Source organism: Gopherus flavomarginatus, chromosome 4 (assembly GCF_025201925.1).
Source record: "Gopherus flavomarginatus isolate rGopFla2 chromosome 4, rGopFla2.mat.asm, whole genome shotgun sequence".
NCBI lineage: Eukaryota > Metazoa > Chordata > Testudines > Testudinidae > Gopherus > Gopherus flavomarginatus.
In genome coordinates, this window is record NC_066620.1 from 177,467,903 (window position 1) to 177,483,881 (window position 15,979).

Sequence of the window (15,979 nt, forward strand, 5' to 3'; positions counted from 1 at the left end):
TTGACAGCAACACACAGCAGTTTATTGAGAAGGAATTACAGAAATGGTAAAGGGTTATATTAAGCACACAACTACTATGTGAGACATTAAGAGCTATACATTCCTGTTAACAAGTTTCTCTTTCACAAATATACACAAACTGGCCCTGCGCTAGCATCATGCAGTTCCTGCTTGGCAAACAGAGAAAGTGGTTACCAATTTTATAGATGGTTTTTTCTCTCCTGGTCTGTTCTTCTCAGTCCTCTGGTCTGTCTCGGATTCCCTCAAGGCAAGACCTGGCTGCCTTGAGACTCCTCTTGTTCACAGTCCTACTCGGACCCATGGTGCAAAGTTCTGGCTACTCTGTCTAGCAGCATTGCTTCTTCAAGTATCAGTTAAGGAGTCCCAACCACAGCAATTTACTTTGCTTGATTCTTATACTTTCTTTCCTCAAAGGAATCACATGTCTTAAAAGCATACCCAGTGGGGGAGTGGTTACTAATTTTTACCTAATTAGTGTTTTAGAATGGGCTGGGGGCTGGTTCCGAATGAAGATCACCCCACATTTACTCACTCATCAATCACTCACTTTGGCTCTCTGTGTGATGTCCTTGTTGTAAGGTCCCTATAATCAGGTCGACCTGAGCTCCATGCTGGAACTTTACACATGTGATATTTACTTTTGCCTGGGCCCATATTTGCTAACCAATAGGTTCAATATCTTACGCCAGTCTGGCATTATGCTCCCAGACTAAAATTACTGGCATCAATCCTGACTGAGTCAAAGAGTGTGTGTATATTTTAAAGATAGACTAGAACAATTTTAAAATACTTTTGATAAATGAGTATAGTACACTGATAGCAAACTGCAAACAGATCAATATATTCATAGACTTCTTGTAAGCAATTCTACTTTCATGGACTTGCTCGTAAACCTGCACCATTTTCTCCTGGCCATATTTTACTGAAACCCTAATAGCTGTTGCAGAACTATATCCTCTTCTTTTGGAATGCTTCACTATTTAAATGTTCACAGGATGCATTTTTCATTGCTGTATTTGGAAATTTCCTTTCAACTGGACCAAAGAGCCGCTGAGTCGTTTTGAATGTCCAGTATGGATTAAGTATTAATGTAAGTGTACTTAACCCCATGAAAAAAACAATAAAATACAGAAGTCCCAGATTTTCCACTACATCATTCCAATGGGAAATACACACCCACCACATGTGATAAATAAGGACCATGCGGCAGTGAAGCATATGAATATTTACCCATTGGTTTGCCTTCCAAAAAAGGGTATGAGCACAGCCAATCTGGAAGAAACAACAACAAAGAAAGAGAAATGAGATTGCAGCTTCAACATAAGGCAGTCAGTGTTTTCTAGAAATGAGACATATTTAGTTTTCCAGCTATGTTCAGTGTAAACTGCCATACAAACATTCTCTCAATCATTTTTTCTCTAGAATGCTACAAGATTGCACATTTCTATAGCACCTTTTGTCTAGCAGAATTTGTCTAGCATCACTCAGATGCAGTCAGCTGACGATGGATGAAAACAATCAAAATAAAGCATATGTCACAAAAATGCACAAGGGTCAGTAGGATCTGGGAAGTTTTGGCAAACACCACTCAGGTATACCATGACTCTCAAACTGCTCTAGTATCTACATGCGAAGCGCTGAGGTGATAGTGCCAGGACTTGTGACTGTAGTTCTAAAGAGTTGGCATACTTTAGGATTTAAATTTAAAACTCTAAGACATACTCTTTGGAACAGATTATGGTTTGGGAAGCAGGGCTGATTTCTTCTCTCCCTACAAGCATGGCAGCTCTCTTCAAGGCTATTCTCTCTCTCTGCAGCCATAGAATATACATAATGTACATAAACACTCATTTGTGTGTGAGCACAGACATATTTTTAATCTCCAGCAGATATGTAATGGTCTATATTAAGCTTGTTGGAGCTGATCAGCCATTCTCACGTTACTATTTTCAGTCTTTAATAATAAATATTTTAAAAATAGAGTTTAATCACCTAATCTTTGCCCCTGTGCACTAGATCCCAACTAGTGAGTCTGTAAACTAGTTTCTTAACATTTCTTTCTTTTTGTTTCTTTGCTACAAAATGGGTAAAAAAAGTCAAAAGATTTTCTAGACAACAGTTAATTATTGTTAGGGTGTTATAATTAAGGATTCCAATCGTTACACCACTTTAAGTTTGGAAGAAAAATGTATTTCTTGACCCTAGAACCAATCTGACATTTTAGAGGCCAATATTTCTTTGTTCGCTGATTTGTTTTGAGGAGGAGGCAATATCAGGATTATGAGGGAAATTTCTTTCTCCCATAATTAATACAGAAGTTCTTACCCTTGCAAGAATAGAGGATATGCAGTATGAAGGATTGTTCATCTCAAGTAGCAGTCCCATCAGGGGTAAATAGTGTCCAGACTTTATGTTAATTATCAGACCAAGAAGTCCACTAAAGGCAAATAAATGATGAACTACATTGAACACATCAAATATCCTGAAAACAATGTTAGACACATGAAAAACTACATTTTCAAACAAGAAGTACCCAGCGGCTATTAAGCAATGAAACCAGCTCCACTTTTGCTGTGCATACACTTGGTCAGCTTTAAAAACTGGATCTATAAGCAAGGCCCACAATCCAGCTCCACAACTCTGAACTGCAAACAGGCCACGTGTGATATTCATATTCCAGAAGATCTTCTGCTTTGCTGATGAAGTGCGATAACTGGCACTGATCCATGAGGACAGCCAGTGAGCTAGAAGAAATACTCCCAGGTAGCTGAAAAAACCAGCTGCTAGTAACTTCAAACGAACTTCCCACAGAACATAGTCCCAGTCATAAATGGCACTGAACGTTGCATCATCATTTGCAAGATTCATTTCTTCTTCTATACTTCAAAATATCTGGAAGGAGTCTGAAGCTTCTTACTCACACAGACTACAGAGCCTGGGCTGTTACATTGAGCATAAACCCATCTGCAAATAAATAAAATCAATAAATAAATCCTTGCAGCGAATGGTTGTATGTGGGTGTATATGTGATCTCCCCATTTACCAAAGCTCGCTAGTTTCGCTACAGTTTAGCATTTGTTACTGTTTCCACTAGTATTTCCCAACAGTTTAGAACTGACATAAAAAAACCTGGTCAAGGCTGATAATTAGGGTGACCAGATGTCCTGATTTTATAGGGACAGTCCCGATTTTTGGGTCTTTTTCTTATAGAGGCTCCTATTGCCCCCCACCCCCTACCAATTTTTCACACTTGCTGTTTGGTCACCCTACTGATAATTGACCTTCAGGGTCTCAACCAGGTACATAAAAGTGAAGATGAGCTATAGAGAGAGACTCCCTGTTTCCTTACTTCCAGAACTATTAATGGCAATGGATGTTACAGTCACAAAACATTCACCTTTTGTTCCCTAGTTACGTAAAAATATAATACATTTTCCTTCTCATTTTCCTTACTGGTTTTTATGTAGACTAAACACTATTCTTTAGCTTCTTCAAGGCTTCATTTGCCTTTATAAATCATTCCTCAGAAGCCCCTCTGGCTGAAATGTTTTGCTAACACTACTGACAACGCATTTTTAAAACAATCCTTCACCAGCTTATATGCAAAGATCATTCCCCCCCACACCTTCCTCACAGAACACTTGAAATTTGTTTTATGACCAATGTTTTTTACTTCTAACAAAGTTAACATTTCAGGTGTGAACAGAAACAATTCCTATGGACATAAATGAAGGAGGCTAGTGTTAAAGGGAGAAAAACACAACCTCAGCTGAGGCTTACAATTCTTTAACAGCATGTTTAAGCATCACTGAACCTTCATTTTTCACCTGTAGAGCCCTCTGGATATGTCCACACAGTATTTTAAAACCCACAGCAGTGAGTCTCTGAGCCCTGATGTACAAACTCAGGTTTGCACTACTGTGCTACAGACTCAGGTTCCTGCTACAGTGCTAAAAACAGCAGTGTAGATGTTTGGGCTCCAATTGGATCTTGGGTTCTGAAATCCATGGAAGGGGTGAGTTTGAGAGCTCCCCGCACCAGCCATTGGCTGGGAATGGCAAACCATGGTCACTGGGAGCTGTGGGTGCCTGTGCCTGCAGACGGTCAATGTAAATATTGTCTCGCGGCCCGCCAGCAGATTACCCTGACGGGCCGCGTGTGGCCCGCAGGCCACAGATTGCCCACCACTGGTTTAGCACCATAGCATAAGCTTTGGGCTCTGAGCCTCTCTGCCACTAGTTTTAAAAGGCAACATAGACATGAGTTTTTAGGAATCTATGAATCTTTAGGAATCAAATGTACACGCCCAGTTTACAGGATACAGATTAAAGCTGCAACAAACCAGCCACTACGGGCCTCCTTCTCAGTTACACTAAGGCCATTTTACACTGCCTGGAAGTATAAAGGAGCCAGGAACTGTTGGAGCAGAAAAATGTGGCCTAAATGTAAATGAGAATTGAGCCCTATCTCTACAGTACATGTACACACACACTATTATTTTGTCTAGTAAAAAGAAAATCAGTAATAGTGTAAACATTCTTCTTTATTATATGTTTATATTAACAGAACTTTTCCTACATACAAGTGCATACTTTTTGTCTGTTATAATTAGAACTTTTTAATCTTTTTCTGCATTGCCATATTATGAAAAATTAAAACTTTTCGAAGTGTACAAAAAGAGAGCCCCGCTTCTTACAGTTCTCTCTTCTGTGAGGTGTTTTAACTATGTATGCAGCCTCATAGGTGAGCACATTTGTATGCCTTGCATGCACAAAGAAAAACAGAAATAAGGAAACAGGACAAATGGAAAATGGACAAAGCATGAATTCACAAGTGCCCTGTAAATAATAAATAGCAAGTAGATGAAGAAATAGTCAGAAAATGAGTAAAGTATGATAAGCTTGCAGCTGCAGCTTTGCTTTCTAGCACTGTTTGTAGTGCACGGACAGCTCATGATGAAGGCTACAGTTTGGTCACTGATTTCATGACTTTAACAGATCTCCGTGACTTTGGCAGGGCTCTGTCTGGGCTCTGTCTGTGCGTTCCTCTCCCCAGTGTGGCAAGGTTCAGGCTTCAGCTCTCAGCCCTGTGCGGTATGGCTCAGGCTTCAGCCCCGCTGTGACCATAACCTGATTTCGTTCATTTTTACCATGACTGTTCTGCGAATTTGGCTTAATTTTACCGTGACAAAATCATATCCATACTCATGATCTATACAGGGCCTGGTTCACACAATTAACAAGCCAATCATAAAGCCTGTGATACAGTGTAGAACATAATACACATATGTTAGTCTCTTTTGAAACATGTATATAATCTGATTTATAACTACCAGTATGTACTCTGGAGTTGTGATGCTCCCTAACCTACCCCACTACACCTGACCTGATCACCTCAGATGCAGCTTTCTAAAATATCAGTAAAGAAACCTCAGTGACAAGCCTATATTTGAACTGAGTTTTTGGATTCCAGAGAACTGGATAAAGTGTTTTCCCAGAACTGGAAAAAGTGTTCCGCATAAGTCAAATGGAAAAGATCTCAGATGGAATCTCAACAATGTTGTTTTGCTAGCAAATGGGAATATCAGACACCAAAAAAAAAAAAGGGACAAATATTACAAAATCTTATTCTAGAAAATGGGACTACTTGCATGAGAAAGGGCTTAAAGGATCATCTTGTGAATAGAATTGCACAGTCAACTTCAGAACCTTTTTAAAAGGTTTATTATTCCTGAAGCTAATTAAGAGGGTAGAACATACAGAAACAACTTCCCTATTGCCTCTTCAGCATCACAGCTATTATTAATTGTATAGCCTAGAATTTTCAAGCTTGGGGGCACAAGGTTAATTAAAACTTTTTCCACAAGAGGTGGTTTAAAGAAGATGAACACTTTCTTTCTTCTTTATTTTAAAACATCCATGTCACAGGTCCATTTTGCTGATGCATTAGACTAGACTGCCATGACTGCTGGACATAGCACAGCCTGTCATTATGACCAGGGGAAGAACTAATTTAACACAGTCTGACTGGGAACTCTGGTAGGAGATAGAAGAGGAGCCATTGTTAGCAAAATAAGTAAAAATCTTCTACAGAGATGCCTGCCTTCCTTCCCTACTCCTCAATAGAATGAAAAACAGAAAAAAAATGATGGCATCCTAATAGCTAGAGAGCAAAGGAATATTGCTTATTTATATTCTCAGAGGGTCTGATTGTGCTCTCCTTTACACCCCAGTAATTCCACTGGCCTTTCCCTCCCACTGCCTTGCATCTTGGACCAGTGGGAGAGTTAAGAATTCTAATTTTGGTAGCACTTTACACTCACAGATGTATACAACTACACAATGTACAGGGAGGTGGGAATCAGGCCATTAACATCATCATAGTTTACACTGATGTTAACAGAAAGTCCCAGAAACCTTCCTCTCAACTCCCCACAGAGAAAGATAGAGGAAGCAAAATACCCTCCAACCCAGCCCCTCCCCTCAGCACCAGCACAGTTACATCCACGCTGTGTGAAATTCCCCTGACTTCAAGAAATAGCCTCTCTCCTGGAAATAGGGTTGCCAGGCGTCTGGTTTTCAAACAGAATGCCCGGTCGAAAAGGGAGCTTGGCACCGCCGGACTGCACAGCTGACCAAGCTGCTAAAAATCTGGTTGGCCACAGCGGGGCAGGCAGGCTCCATGCAGCTCCCGGGAAGCAGTAGCATATCCCTCCAGCTCCTAGGTGGAGGGGCAGCCAGGGGGATTTTGTGTACAGCCCCTGCCCGCAAACGCCACCCCAAGTGCCAGCTCTGCATCTCCTTCTGCATAGGAGCCAGAGGGACATGCCGGCCGCTTCCCGGGAGTCGCACGGATTTCTTCCGTCGCCGGGAATTGCCTGGGCTACCTGAGGTCAGCACTGCCCAGACTCTGCAGCCGCACCCCCTCCTGCACTCCAAACCCCTTGGCGCCAGCCCTGGAGCCCCCTCCAAACTCCTAACCCCTCATTCCCAGCCCCATCACAAAGCCCGCACCCCCAGACAGAGCCCTCACTCCCCTCCCAAACCCCTCAGCCCCACTCCCCAGTGTAGAGCAACTTCCTGCAACCCAAAGTCCTCATCTCCAGCTCCACCCCAGAGCCCACCCCCAACCGGAACCCTCACCCTCTCCTGCACCCTAACCCCCTGCCCCAGCCCTGTGAAAATGAGTGAGTGAGCAAGGGTGGGGGAGAGCAAGGGCTTACTGGAGGGAGGGAGTGGGGTCCGGGCCTCGGAGAAGGGGAAGGGGCAGGGCAGGGGTGTTTGGTTTTCTGTGATGGAAGTAGGATGTTTTCTCAGTATTGAACCCAAACCAGCACTCAGTTAACGCTGTCTAATCCCCACTTCCTCCTCCCCACAAGAAGGACCAGTGCAACACACAGAAAATATTTGCAAATGAATCGGTACAGGACGGGAAACAACAAAGAAATAACCATATGCAGGTTCTCCTACACCCACCCTAAACACTAAAGTGGGTGCTGTAGTTAATAAAGTCCTTCTCCACACAGCACCTTTTGCTTCCTACTTCTTAGTGGCTGGGCAGCTTCAGTTGCTTTGCACTCTCTCCCGGCAGCCTCTGTGCTTTGCTCTGTGCTTCCAACCGCAGCGATCTGCAGACTGTGTTTAAAATAGTGAAGTCCTGGCTGCTTCTTCCTTTGCAGAAGCACCTGCAACAGCCTTGAGCCCCAGCTTCTCACCACAGCAAGAAGAGACACCCGCACGCGGGAGAATGTTACCTATCGCTTCTCCTGCCCCTTTGTTTCTCCCTGGAGTAAACCGTCGCTCCCTCCCCGGCTGTGGAAGTGGAGCACCAAATACCCCCCGCCGGCCCAAATACCCCCTGCCGGCCGGCACTCAGTTCTCCTTGGAGCTAAATTCTGCAGGGCAGGAGCGGGGTCAGGCCACACTCTGCGCTGGTGCTGCAGCCAAGTTTCGCGTTGCACTGAGCAAAAGGGCAGCTGCTAGGATGCAAAAAAATGTAACGTGCAAAGCTAGAGCCACTGAGCTGGGTAGCAACGTGGGAGCTGGAACCGAGGGACAGACCCCTCCAACATCCTGCTATGCAGGACGTGTGTGTGTGTGTGTGTGTGTGTGTGTGTGTGTGTGTGTGTGTGTGTGTGTGTCCTATACAGAAATAGTGTGTGTGACACACGTGTGTTGCCTGGACTGTGGTATACGAAGGGGACCTCGTCTTGCTAATTGAATTCAGAGCTGCTCGGTTTGGCGCAGCTTGGTGTGGGACATTTCTCAGCGGTTACATACACGGATTTCCCTCTCTGGGTGTTCCTCGGCTGGGGATCGGCAGGCAGGGGCGTCTCCAGGCACCCGCTTGAGGGCGGCAGTCAGGCGGCGTATCTGCGAGAGGTCCGCCGGTCCGCGGTTTCAGCGGCAATAGGGCAGCGGGTAGCCAAAGGCAAGGGACCAGCCAGCCTCCCGCAGACACGCGCTGAAAGCCCCCTGACTGCGCTGCTTGGGGTGGCAAAATACACAGAGCCGCCGCTGGCTGCAGGAGCCTATCCCATGTGCCCTGCGAGAGCGGGAGGGCTTGGAGAAGGCGGGTGAGTGGGGATCCGGGTTCTGGAGCGAGTCAGTAGGAAGATGTTTGAAGACGGAGGGCAGAAGCGCACAGGTTAACTCTGGGGTAGGGCAGGAGCGCCCGGGGAGGGATGGTTGTTGGGAAGCATTGGGAGCCCAAGCATTAAGGGGGGAGGGGTCGGCTCCAGAGCAGCCTCTCGCAGTTTGCTTCGTTTCCAATTAGCTTCCCCCACTCTTGAACTGTCCCCATTCTGCTCCTTTCCCTGCCTCCCCTTCCGCCCAGCCCCCAGCTTTGCTGCTCACCGAGTTTCCTCTCGCTGTTGCCTGGAGCTGCTTCCTGCTGACACTGGCTGGGAACCAGCGTGGGGAGCAGGGCGAGTCCCGGTTAGTCTCATTTCAGTTTCACTTTGCGTAGCTTATGCTCTGACAAAATGGTGCCGTGTTCGGGTTCTTGCTTTTTAAAAAATTCTTAAGATTTCTATTCATATTAGATTTTCTTTATTTATTTCTGCTAACGGAACCTAAATTTGGGGCTTAAACAACCTGAGATTGTCCCTTTAATTATTACAGAATTAATTTTAGATGCCAACAAGTGTTACACTGAGATGGCCCTGATCAATAGTTCCCAAGAGCACACTTTCTGGTGACAGCTAGAGTGAAATTTACCTGGTGCAGAGCTTCAGATAAGGTTCTCCATAGCTACCAGTGATTAGGACTCAAGCTCTAAGCAGGTAAAGTGAATTTCAGCCCATTTGAATAAAAACTAGCTTTTATACATAGCGTTTAGAATAGGGTCCATCTATTAACCAGATAGCGTAAATGTAGCTTATTCTCTAATTTTTCAGCACATGAACAGTTTTTATTTTACAAAAGATTGCTAAGGTTTTAGTAGGTTGCTAAATTCTGCTGCGTGCATTTTGTTATTCCACTGTTGTATTGAAACAATATTCAGATTATTTTATTCACTATATAAAATGATTGCAGATCTTATGACATTCTTGCAAGGTCATCAAGCATCGTAGTAGCTGGAGGTTGCAAGAGATCTTTAATGGAACCCTATACTGATTTGTATGTTCCACAAGATATGTGCAATAGATTTGCAAACTACACATGGTAAGTAAACCAACATTCAGGAGTACTAGGGCAGTCTAGAATCCTGCACATTTACTTACGACCAAACCAGACCTATATCAATGCCCATGTGTCTGTGTTACCACTACCGGATGCAAATAGGACAGGGAGCATTTCTGGTCAGAGACTGGAAGTGTTATTATTTATGAAACCCTTCCTGGGTTCAATATCTAGGGGTTCCTTTTGACAATACAACACAGAGCTAGCTCGAGGCCCACGCAGTAAAGTGGGAAATTATACACCACTCCTGGGCGCTTCTAGGAGGCAATACTTCCCCTCTCACAAGCACTGAGTCTGTGTATAGAAAGGAAAAACTTTTAATAAAAAGATAAAAGAAACCTGGCATTAATTTGGGAAAACACCACAAGCATAATTTGAAAACATGACCATGAGAAAAACCACCCACTGCAGAGTATATTGGGCAGCAACCTTTTCCTCAGCTTCTCACCTTGAAGTGTGAAAGTCTGAGAAACAAATGTTCCCTTACCACGCTGTGCCCCTCTCCCTGCAATCAGGGGTGGCGAGTTGTATGGACCCGTGGTGCCCAGGCTCCAGCAATATTCAGGGCCTGGGGCTCCTGCTCCACCAAATTATGGGATCAAAAACCACATACTATAATTGCTAAACTCTTCTAACGCATAGTGTTTTGTGCAAAAGCCAAAAACAAGTTACTAACAGAAATAATCTCTGATCTTATAGCTAAAATTAGTTGATTGTAATTAATTGCTTTGTCTCAATTTCATGTTTTGAATGTTGACTCCTAAAGAGCAGCAAGACTGAACTACCACTCCAGTTTTAATCAGACAGTAGGGAAGGTTGTCAGTGCAGAAGATGGTCTGTGGTTTGCAACGTGGAGATCAAGGGCCTGATTCACCACTGCTATGCACCTGAGGTACTTATTTACCCTTCATTATTTATTATTATTTCTATTATGGTAGTGCCTAAGGACCAATGGAGAATAGTGCCCTAGAGCACCAGGTGCTTTACAAACAGAGTTACAGACAGTTCTTTGTAGGCCTAACTTTACATGAGTAAGTTGACATAGGTAAGACCTTATTTCTGAATGGGCCTGGAAGGTGAACAGAAGACTGAGTAAATAAGGGCTTAACAAATATTTGGCTGAAGTCAGTCTAGCTAAGATAAGCAGAAATACTCTGGACAAAATGGACCGAATAAACTTAGAACATAGAGTTCATACATGAATAGCACAGACAGAGCATGCTGTACAGGGATTAGTTCCTAAAAAGTAACCAAACCAATCATGAAATGAGTAATGCAATGTATAGCCAGGGATGCTGCTGTCAGTAAAGATGTATATAAGGAAAACCTTTGCTGGGTAACTCTGGATTTGCAATGAACCCTGCATCCACCCCCTATGTTTAAGCCTGGCTAGGGTGGGCATAGTGTTGCTATCTGTACAATAAAGGTACCTGAGTGACAAACTCTGGACTCAAACGGAGTTTTTGGGAACTGAATGAAAAAGGGTCTCAGGGGATTCCAACATCCTTGCCCTGAAGAACTTAGAATTTAAAAAGACAAAAGAGAGACACAGGGTGGGAGAAGGAGATATAGGAACGTAACTCCCCTTTGCTTCCTGGGCTACTCGGGAGCAGGGACTACTCACATGTGATGTGTGCCACAAAGCCTGTTGTCAACCATAAAGGAGATCCTGAGTATCCCAGTGGTACTGTTGCATAGGTAGGAATCTCTATCCACCCCTCAGCAGCAGCCCTTCTATTTATAAGGAAATTAGTCTTGGTGGCATCTCTACACACACACACATACTTTGGGAAACCAGCAATAGACCTGAGCTAATCTACAAAATGTATTTAGCCCAGATGTACCAGTTAGTAACACTGCATAACAAACCTTTACTTATCAATACTGAAAAACATCATTAACAGGTTGAGATTAATTAAACTATCACAACCCCTTTGAGTCAGTAGGCACACTGCACTATATCAATTAATAAATTCTGTTTACAGTAGTGAATAAACCTTCATGAACTTACATTTACACTGACACCTGTTATCCCACCCCTTAGTGTGCACTCCTCTTACTCAGAGTTCTAGACGCTTGCGTGGATGCGTGTGAAGACCCTGAACCTGGAGACAGTGCTCTGTTGGTCAGGTAAAGTAGTCCAGACAAGTCAACAAGGAGCAGAGTGATTCTAACTTGGCATCAATCCAAGCTGCGTGACCCTGGTGAAGAAGGGAGTTCTTATAACCAGGGGTCAATAACTCTGGATCCTGGGTAGCCAATAAGACCACTTCTCTTCTCAGACTCAGGGAAAGCACTTAAAGTCTCTTCACTATCCCCCTTCCCCTGAAAGCAGCCCCCGCCCTGCCAAAAGCCCAACATTGTGGTTACTCACACAGCATTCACTGCCTGCCAGCCTCTGTTAGTTCCGGTCACAGCAATGGACTTTTGTCCTGGCTCCAATGAAGCCCAGCAATAGCCTCCTTGGCTCCTCACTTGCCAAAGTCCCAGCAGTTCCTCAGCAGCAGCTGCTGGCTTCCTAGCAGCACCTTAACATTAGCTCATGGCTTGTACAGAGCTCCACAAAGCAATCTCAGTTCTATCCCATGACCAGGCCACTGCGACCACAGTCTCAGATCCCAAGTCAGAATAGGAGACTTCAGCAGTAGGTGGTATCCTGTTTAGCCAGAACTCAGACAACACTCTTTTTAAAAAGTCCCTACAAAATGGAACCCACTGCATGCTGCCTCTGCCTCCAAAACAAGATTCTCCTTGCTCCTGGGAGCAGAAGTCTCTCTCTTTCCCAAAGCATCGTAAGAGTTGCAATGTGCAAGGCTGGACTGCAGCACTCAGGATCTTCTTACATGGGGAGATTGGGGTGCTTGGCTTTCCTATACTATCTCTTTGAGGACAGTGAAAGCTGTGTGTTCCACTTCCCTCATGGTCTGCTAGCCTTCGGAACAGCATTGCAGTAGGCAGTCTATGAATCTGATTTTTATTCTCATGTTGCAATAGCAGATCCCAAGCCATTTCCTGCCAGCAATGTGCATGGTCAGTCACAGTCTGCTGGTTCTGTGAATCCATAATCACAGCTACTACAGGAGGTGCCAGACTCCTTGTCAGAATTTGCTACTTACATTGTACTGAGAATGCTCACAGGAACTGAATATGCTCAGTAACATCTGCTGAAGCCTCTGCCCTCACATTGCCCTTACTTGGAATTAGATTCTGCTGCATGATCTTTTGAGAGATAAGAAGGGGGCAAATCGGAGTGTGTGGGGGTGGGGGGATGGGCAGGGTCTGAGCAGGGGGCAGAAATGTACTGGATTGTGGAGTCAAGCAGCTGGAGGCAGGGGCTAGAGAGAGGCTGAAGAGGAAAATCAGGGGTGGGGGCTAGGAGCCAGGGTTCAGCTCAGGGGGGAGGCGCTGCATGACCATGGCAGAGGGCAAAGCCCTAGCACAGGGAAGGGTAGAGGAAGGTAACAGGGATGAGCTACTTGCTGTGTTTGCAAAAATAAGGAGCGGGGGGGCAAATGGGCTTTTTTATTTTGCTTCTCACAAGGCAGTATGCCTCAGCACAGGCTTCCCAGGGCTAAGTTCTTAAAGGCACAGTGTATCCCAATGCCAAGACACTACAGCTCCTCTCTATCTGATATAACGTGCCGAGGTGCTACAGGAGAAATCAGTGAAATATTTTACATATAGCCCCTCAAAAACTATGTGTCACACATTTTGAAAATAAAAAGAAACCATTATCAGTTTATATGTCTGCATGAAGTCTCATAACAGTTCAAAAATTTGTCTTTGCTGCTGATTCCCTGAATGGTGCTCCCTTCCTTGTAATCCATTTTTAATATAGCTTTGCTCCTTTTACAATGTTATTTTTATTACTCTTACCACTTCATCATTTACCTTTTTTATCATTGTGCAGATGCATATCATTGTGCTATTTAATTTTTATTTTAACAGCAAATAGTCATCAAAATATAAGTAAATAGTTGCTAGTAGTTTTAGCAATAACATCTGTATTTCTAGTATAGCACTAGCTATGTTTTTTACTGTGATTTTGAATTTGGAATTTTTAATTTTAACTTGTTCTTCTTATTTTATAGTACAAGTTTATTCTGTTGGATCATGTGACTTCCAGTCTGACTGATGTCCTGGCCTGTTGTCAAAACTTTATCTGCATTTGATCCACCAAAGGGGATGGCCTTTTGCAACTGTTATTTTGCCTCTCAATCCAGCCCTTACTGCTTTTTCATGTCATTGCTTCTGTGTAGAACTTGGTCTCAAATATTCAATAAGGGCAGTACACTATCTCATATTACATCCATCTCAAGGGCAAAAATCTTCTGTAATTTTTGCTGAACATAAGAATGGCCACAGAGGGTCAGACCAATGGTCCATCTAGCCCAGTATCCTGTCTTCCAACAATGGACAGTGCCAAAGCTTCAGAGGGAGTGAACAGAACAGGCAATCATTCAGTGATCCATCCCCTGAAGTCCATTCTCAGCATCTGGCAGTCAGAAGTTTAGGAACATCCAGCCTCAGAGCATGGGATTGCATCCCTCATCACCTTGGCTAATAGCCATTGATGGACCTATTGTGAGGAACTTCTCTGATTCTTTTCTGAACCCAGTTAATAGTTTTGGCTTTCACAACATAATGAAAACACATCTACAACCCCAGGATAGCATGATGACCACAAGAATTCCAAAATCATGAGTTTAATGTCCTCAAGTCAGGACATGAGTTTAATGTCCTCAAGTCAGGACATTAAAAAACAAGAAATTAATGATATTGGTTCTTTTTATGTGACTTTAGGATGCAGTAGGCCTGGTTCCACAAAAGCAGGACCCTAAACACCTAAATGAATCTTAGCCTTGCCTCATACTTTTTCTGTTACCTCTACCAAACTTTTCATATACCTAAAGCCATACCTACACTACAGTTTTATATTAACTCAAGTTACGTCACCATAGAATCTCCACGTTAGTATGTCACATGTGCGTATGCCTATTTGACTCCTTGTGTCGGCACTGAGCAGACTCACCAGAAATCCTTGCATTGATTAAAAGTGTAGTGCATCATGGAGAGGTATCCCACTGTGCAACTCGCCACTGTCGACTGTACTGTATTTTTGAAAGTTTTGGCAATGCATGCTGGGGCCAAAATGGTCGCACACGGATCAACTTCACATAGTGCAGTGTTCCCCACCCCAGAATTTTATACATATCCCATATGTAAAATTACATATAATTTTTGCACCTTTTTTCCTAAATCCCACAACCCACATGGCCTTCCTCACCATCTGCCATCTCTGACATGGCGCATGGAGCCTGCACGTGACACAGCAAACTGATACATAGCATAAGACTAATACAATAATATGAAACCAAGTGTATATATATGAGCACTAAGTTGTTGCAACCATTCATTAAATAGAGAAAGGATCATAAAACATGTACAGAAACTGTAAGAAAAAGCAAAACCCCCTTATGCAGTCAGCAAGTGTAAAATTTCACATCCTTCATCTACCAAGTAACTGAAAAATCCACAACTGGAAAAAAAGAGACAAACTGATGGGCAGAACTGCGGACCACTCATCCTAAAGGTATTCAATACCAAATTTTCATTATTATTTGTTAATGATGTGTAATTATGATGTGTTTTCTAAATAGAAGTGTTATTACTTTGTAGAAACATATTTACAGCATAAAGACATCAGTTCTGTAGAAACCACACAAGAGGCTCTGATTACGTTTAAAAGAAAAATAGCAATTCTTTTAATGAAGGAGTCAGGTAACAACTTTGTTATATATACCTTTTGAGCCCATAGTATATCAGAAGATAACAGGAAGAGTGGAATTATGTCACATACAGGTTATCTTAATACACCTATAGTGGGGTATATCATAGGGTATATCAGAGTCTAGTAGTGACTGTGTATGAATAATTTCTTTAAATACTGAAATATGTGAAGCAAGTGAATGGTTGCCATTGATAGAGCAGTGAAATGTAATTGGATTTCATTATATCCACCAGCGGTAAAGTAAAAATTTGAGAAACATAGACTGGTGTACCAACTATAATTTAAAATATAACCCCCTGAAATATTTGCATGCCTAGTTAATTAATGGAAATAATTGGCATAAATGAATAAATCAAGATTTCTATTTAGAGTTTTGATCACAACGTAATCATCATTTGAGTACGCTACATTGTATTGATTTTTCAGAATGCATAGAGTACTGCTGTCATGGTATAATTCCCCACTCTGAACCTTAGCGTCCAAA

At 43.1% G+C, this 15,979-nt stretch overlaps 1 protein-coding gene across 2 annotated transcripts; it reads right to left on the reverse strand.

Annotated features, from left to right (window-relative positions):
* On the reverse strand, positions 1–8,934 carry LOC127049734 (protein CLN8-like). Of its 2 annotated transcripts, none has more exons than XM_050950980.1 (3): positions 8,877–8,934; positions 2,347–2,985; positions 1–1,293 (listed from the first exon to the last, which is right to left on the reverse strand). In XM_050950980.1, the coding sequence occupies exons 2-3, from the start codon at positions 2,887–2,889 to the stop codon at positions 970–972; spliced, it is 867 nt and encodes a 288-aa protein (XP_050806937.1). In that variant the 5' UTR covers positions 2,890–2,985; positions 8,877–8,934; the 3' UTR covers positions 1–969. The 2 variants fall into 2 exon arrangements, with proteins under 2 accessions (XP_050806937.1, XP_050806938.1); XM_050950981.1 differs by lacking the exon at positions 8,877–8,934 and adding an exon at positions 7,550–7,570.
* Positions 8,935–15,979: the final 7,045 nt, after the last annotated feature.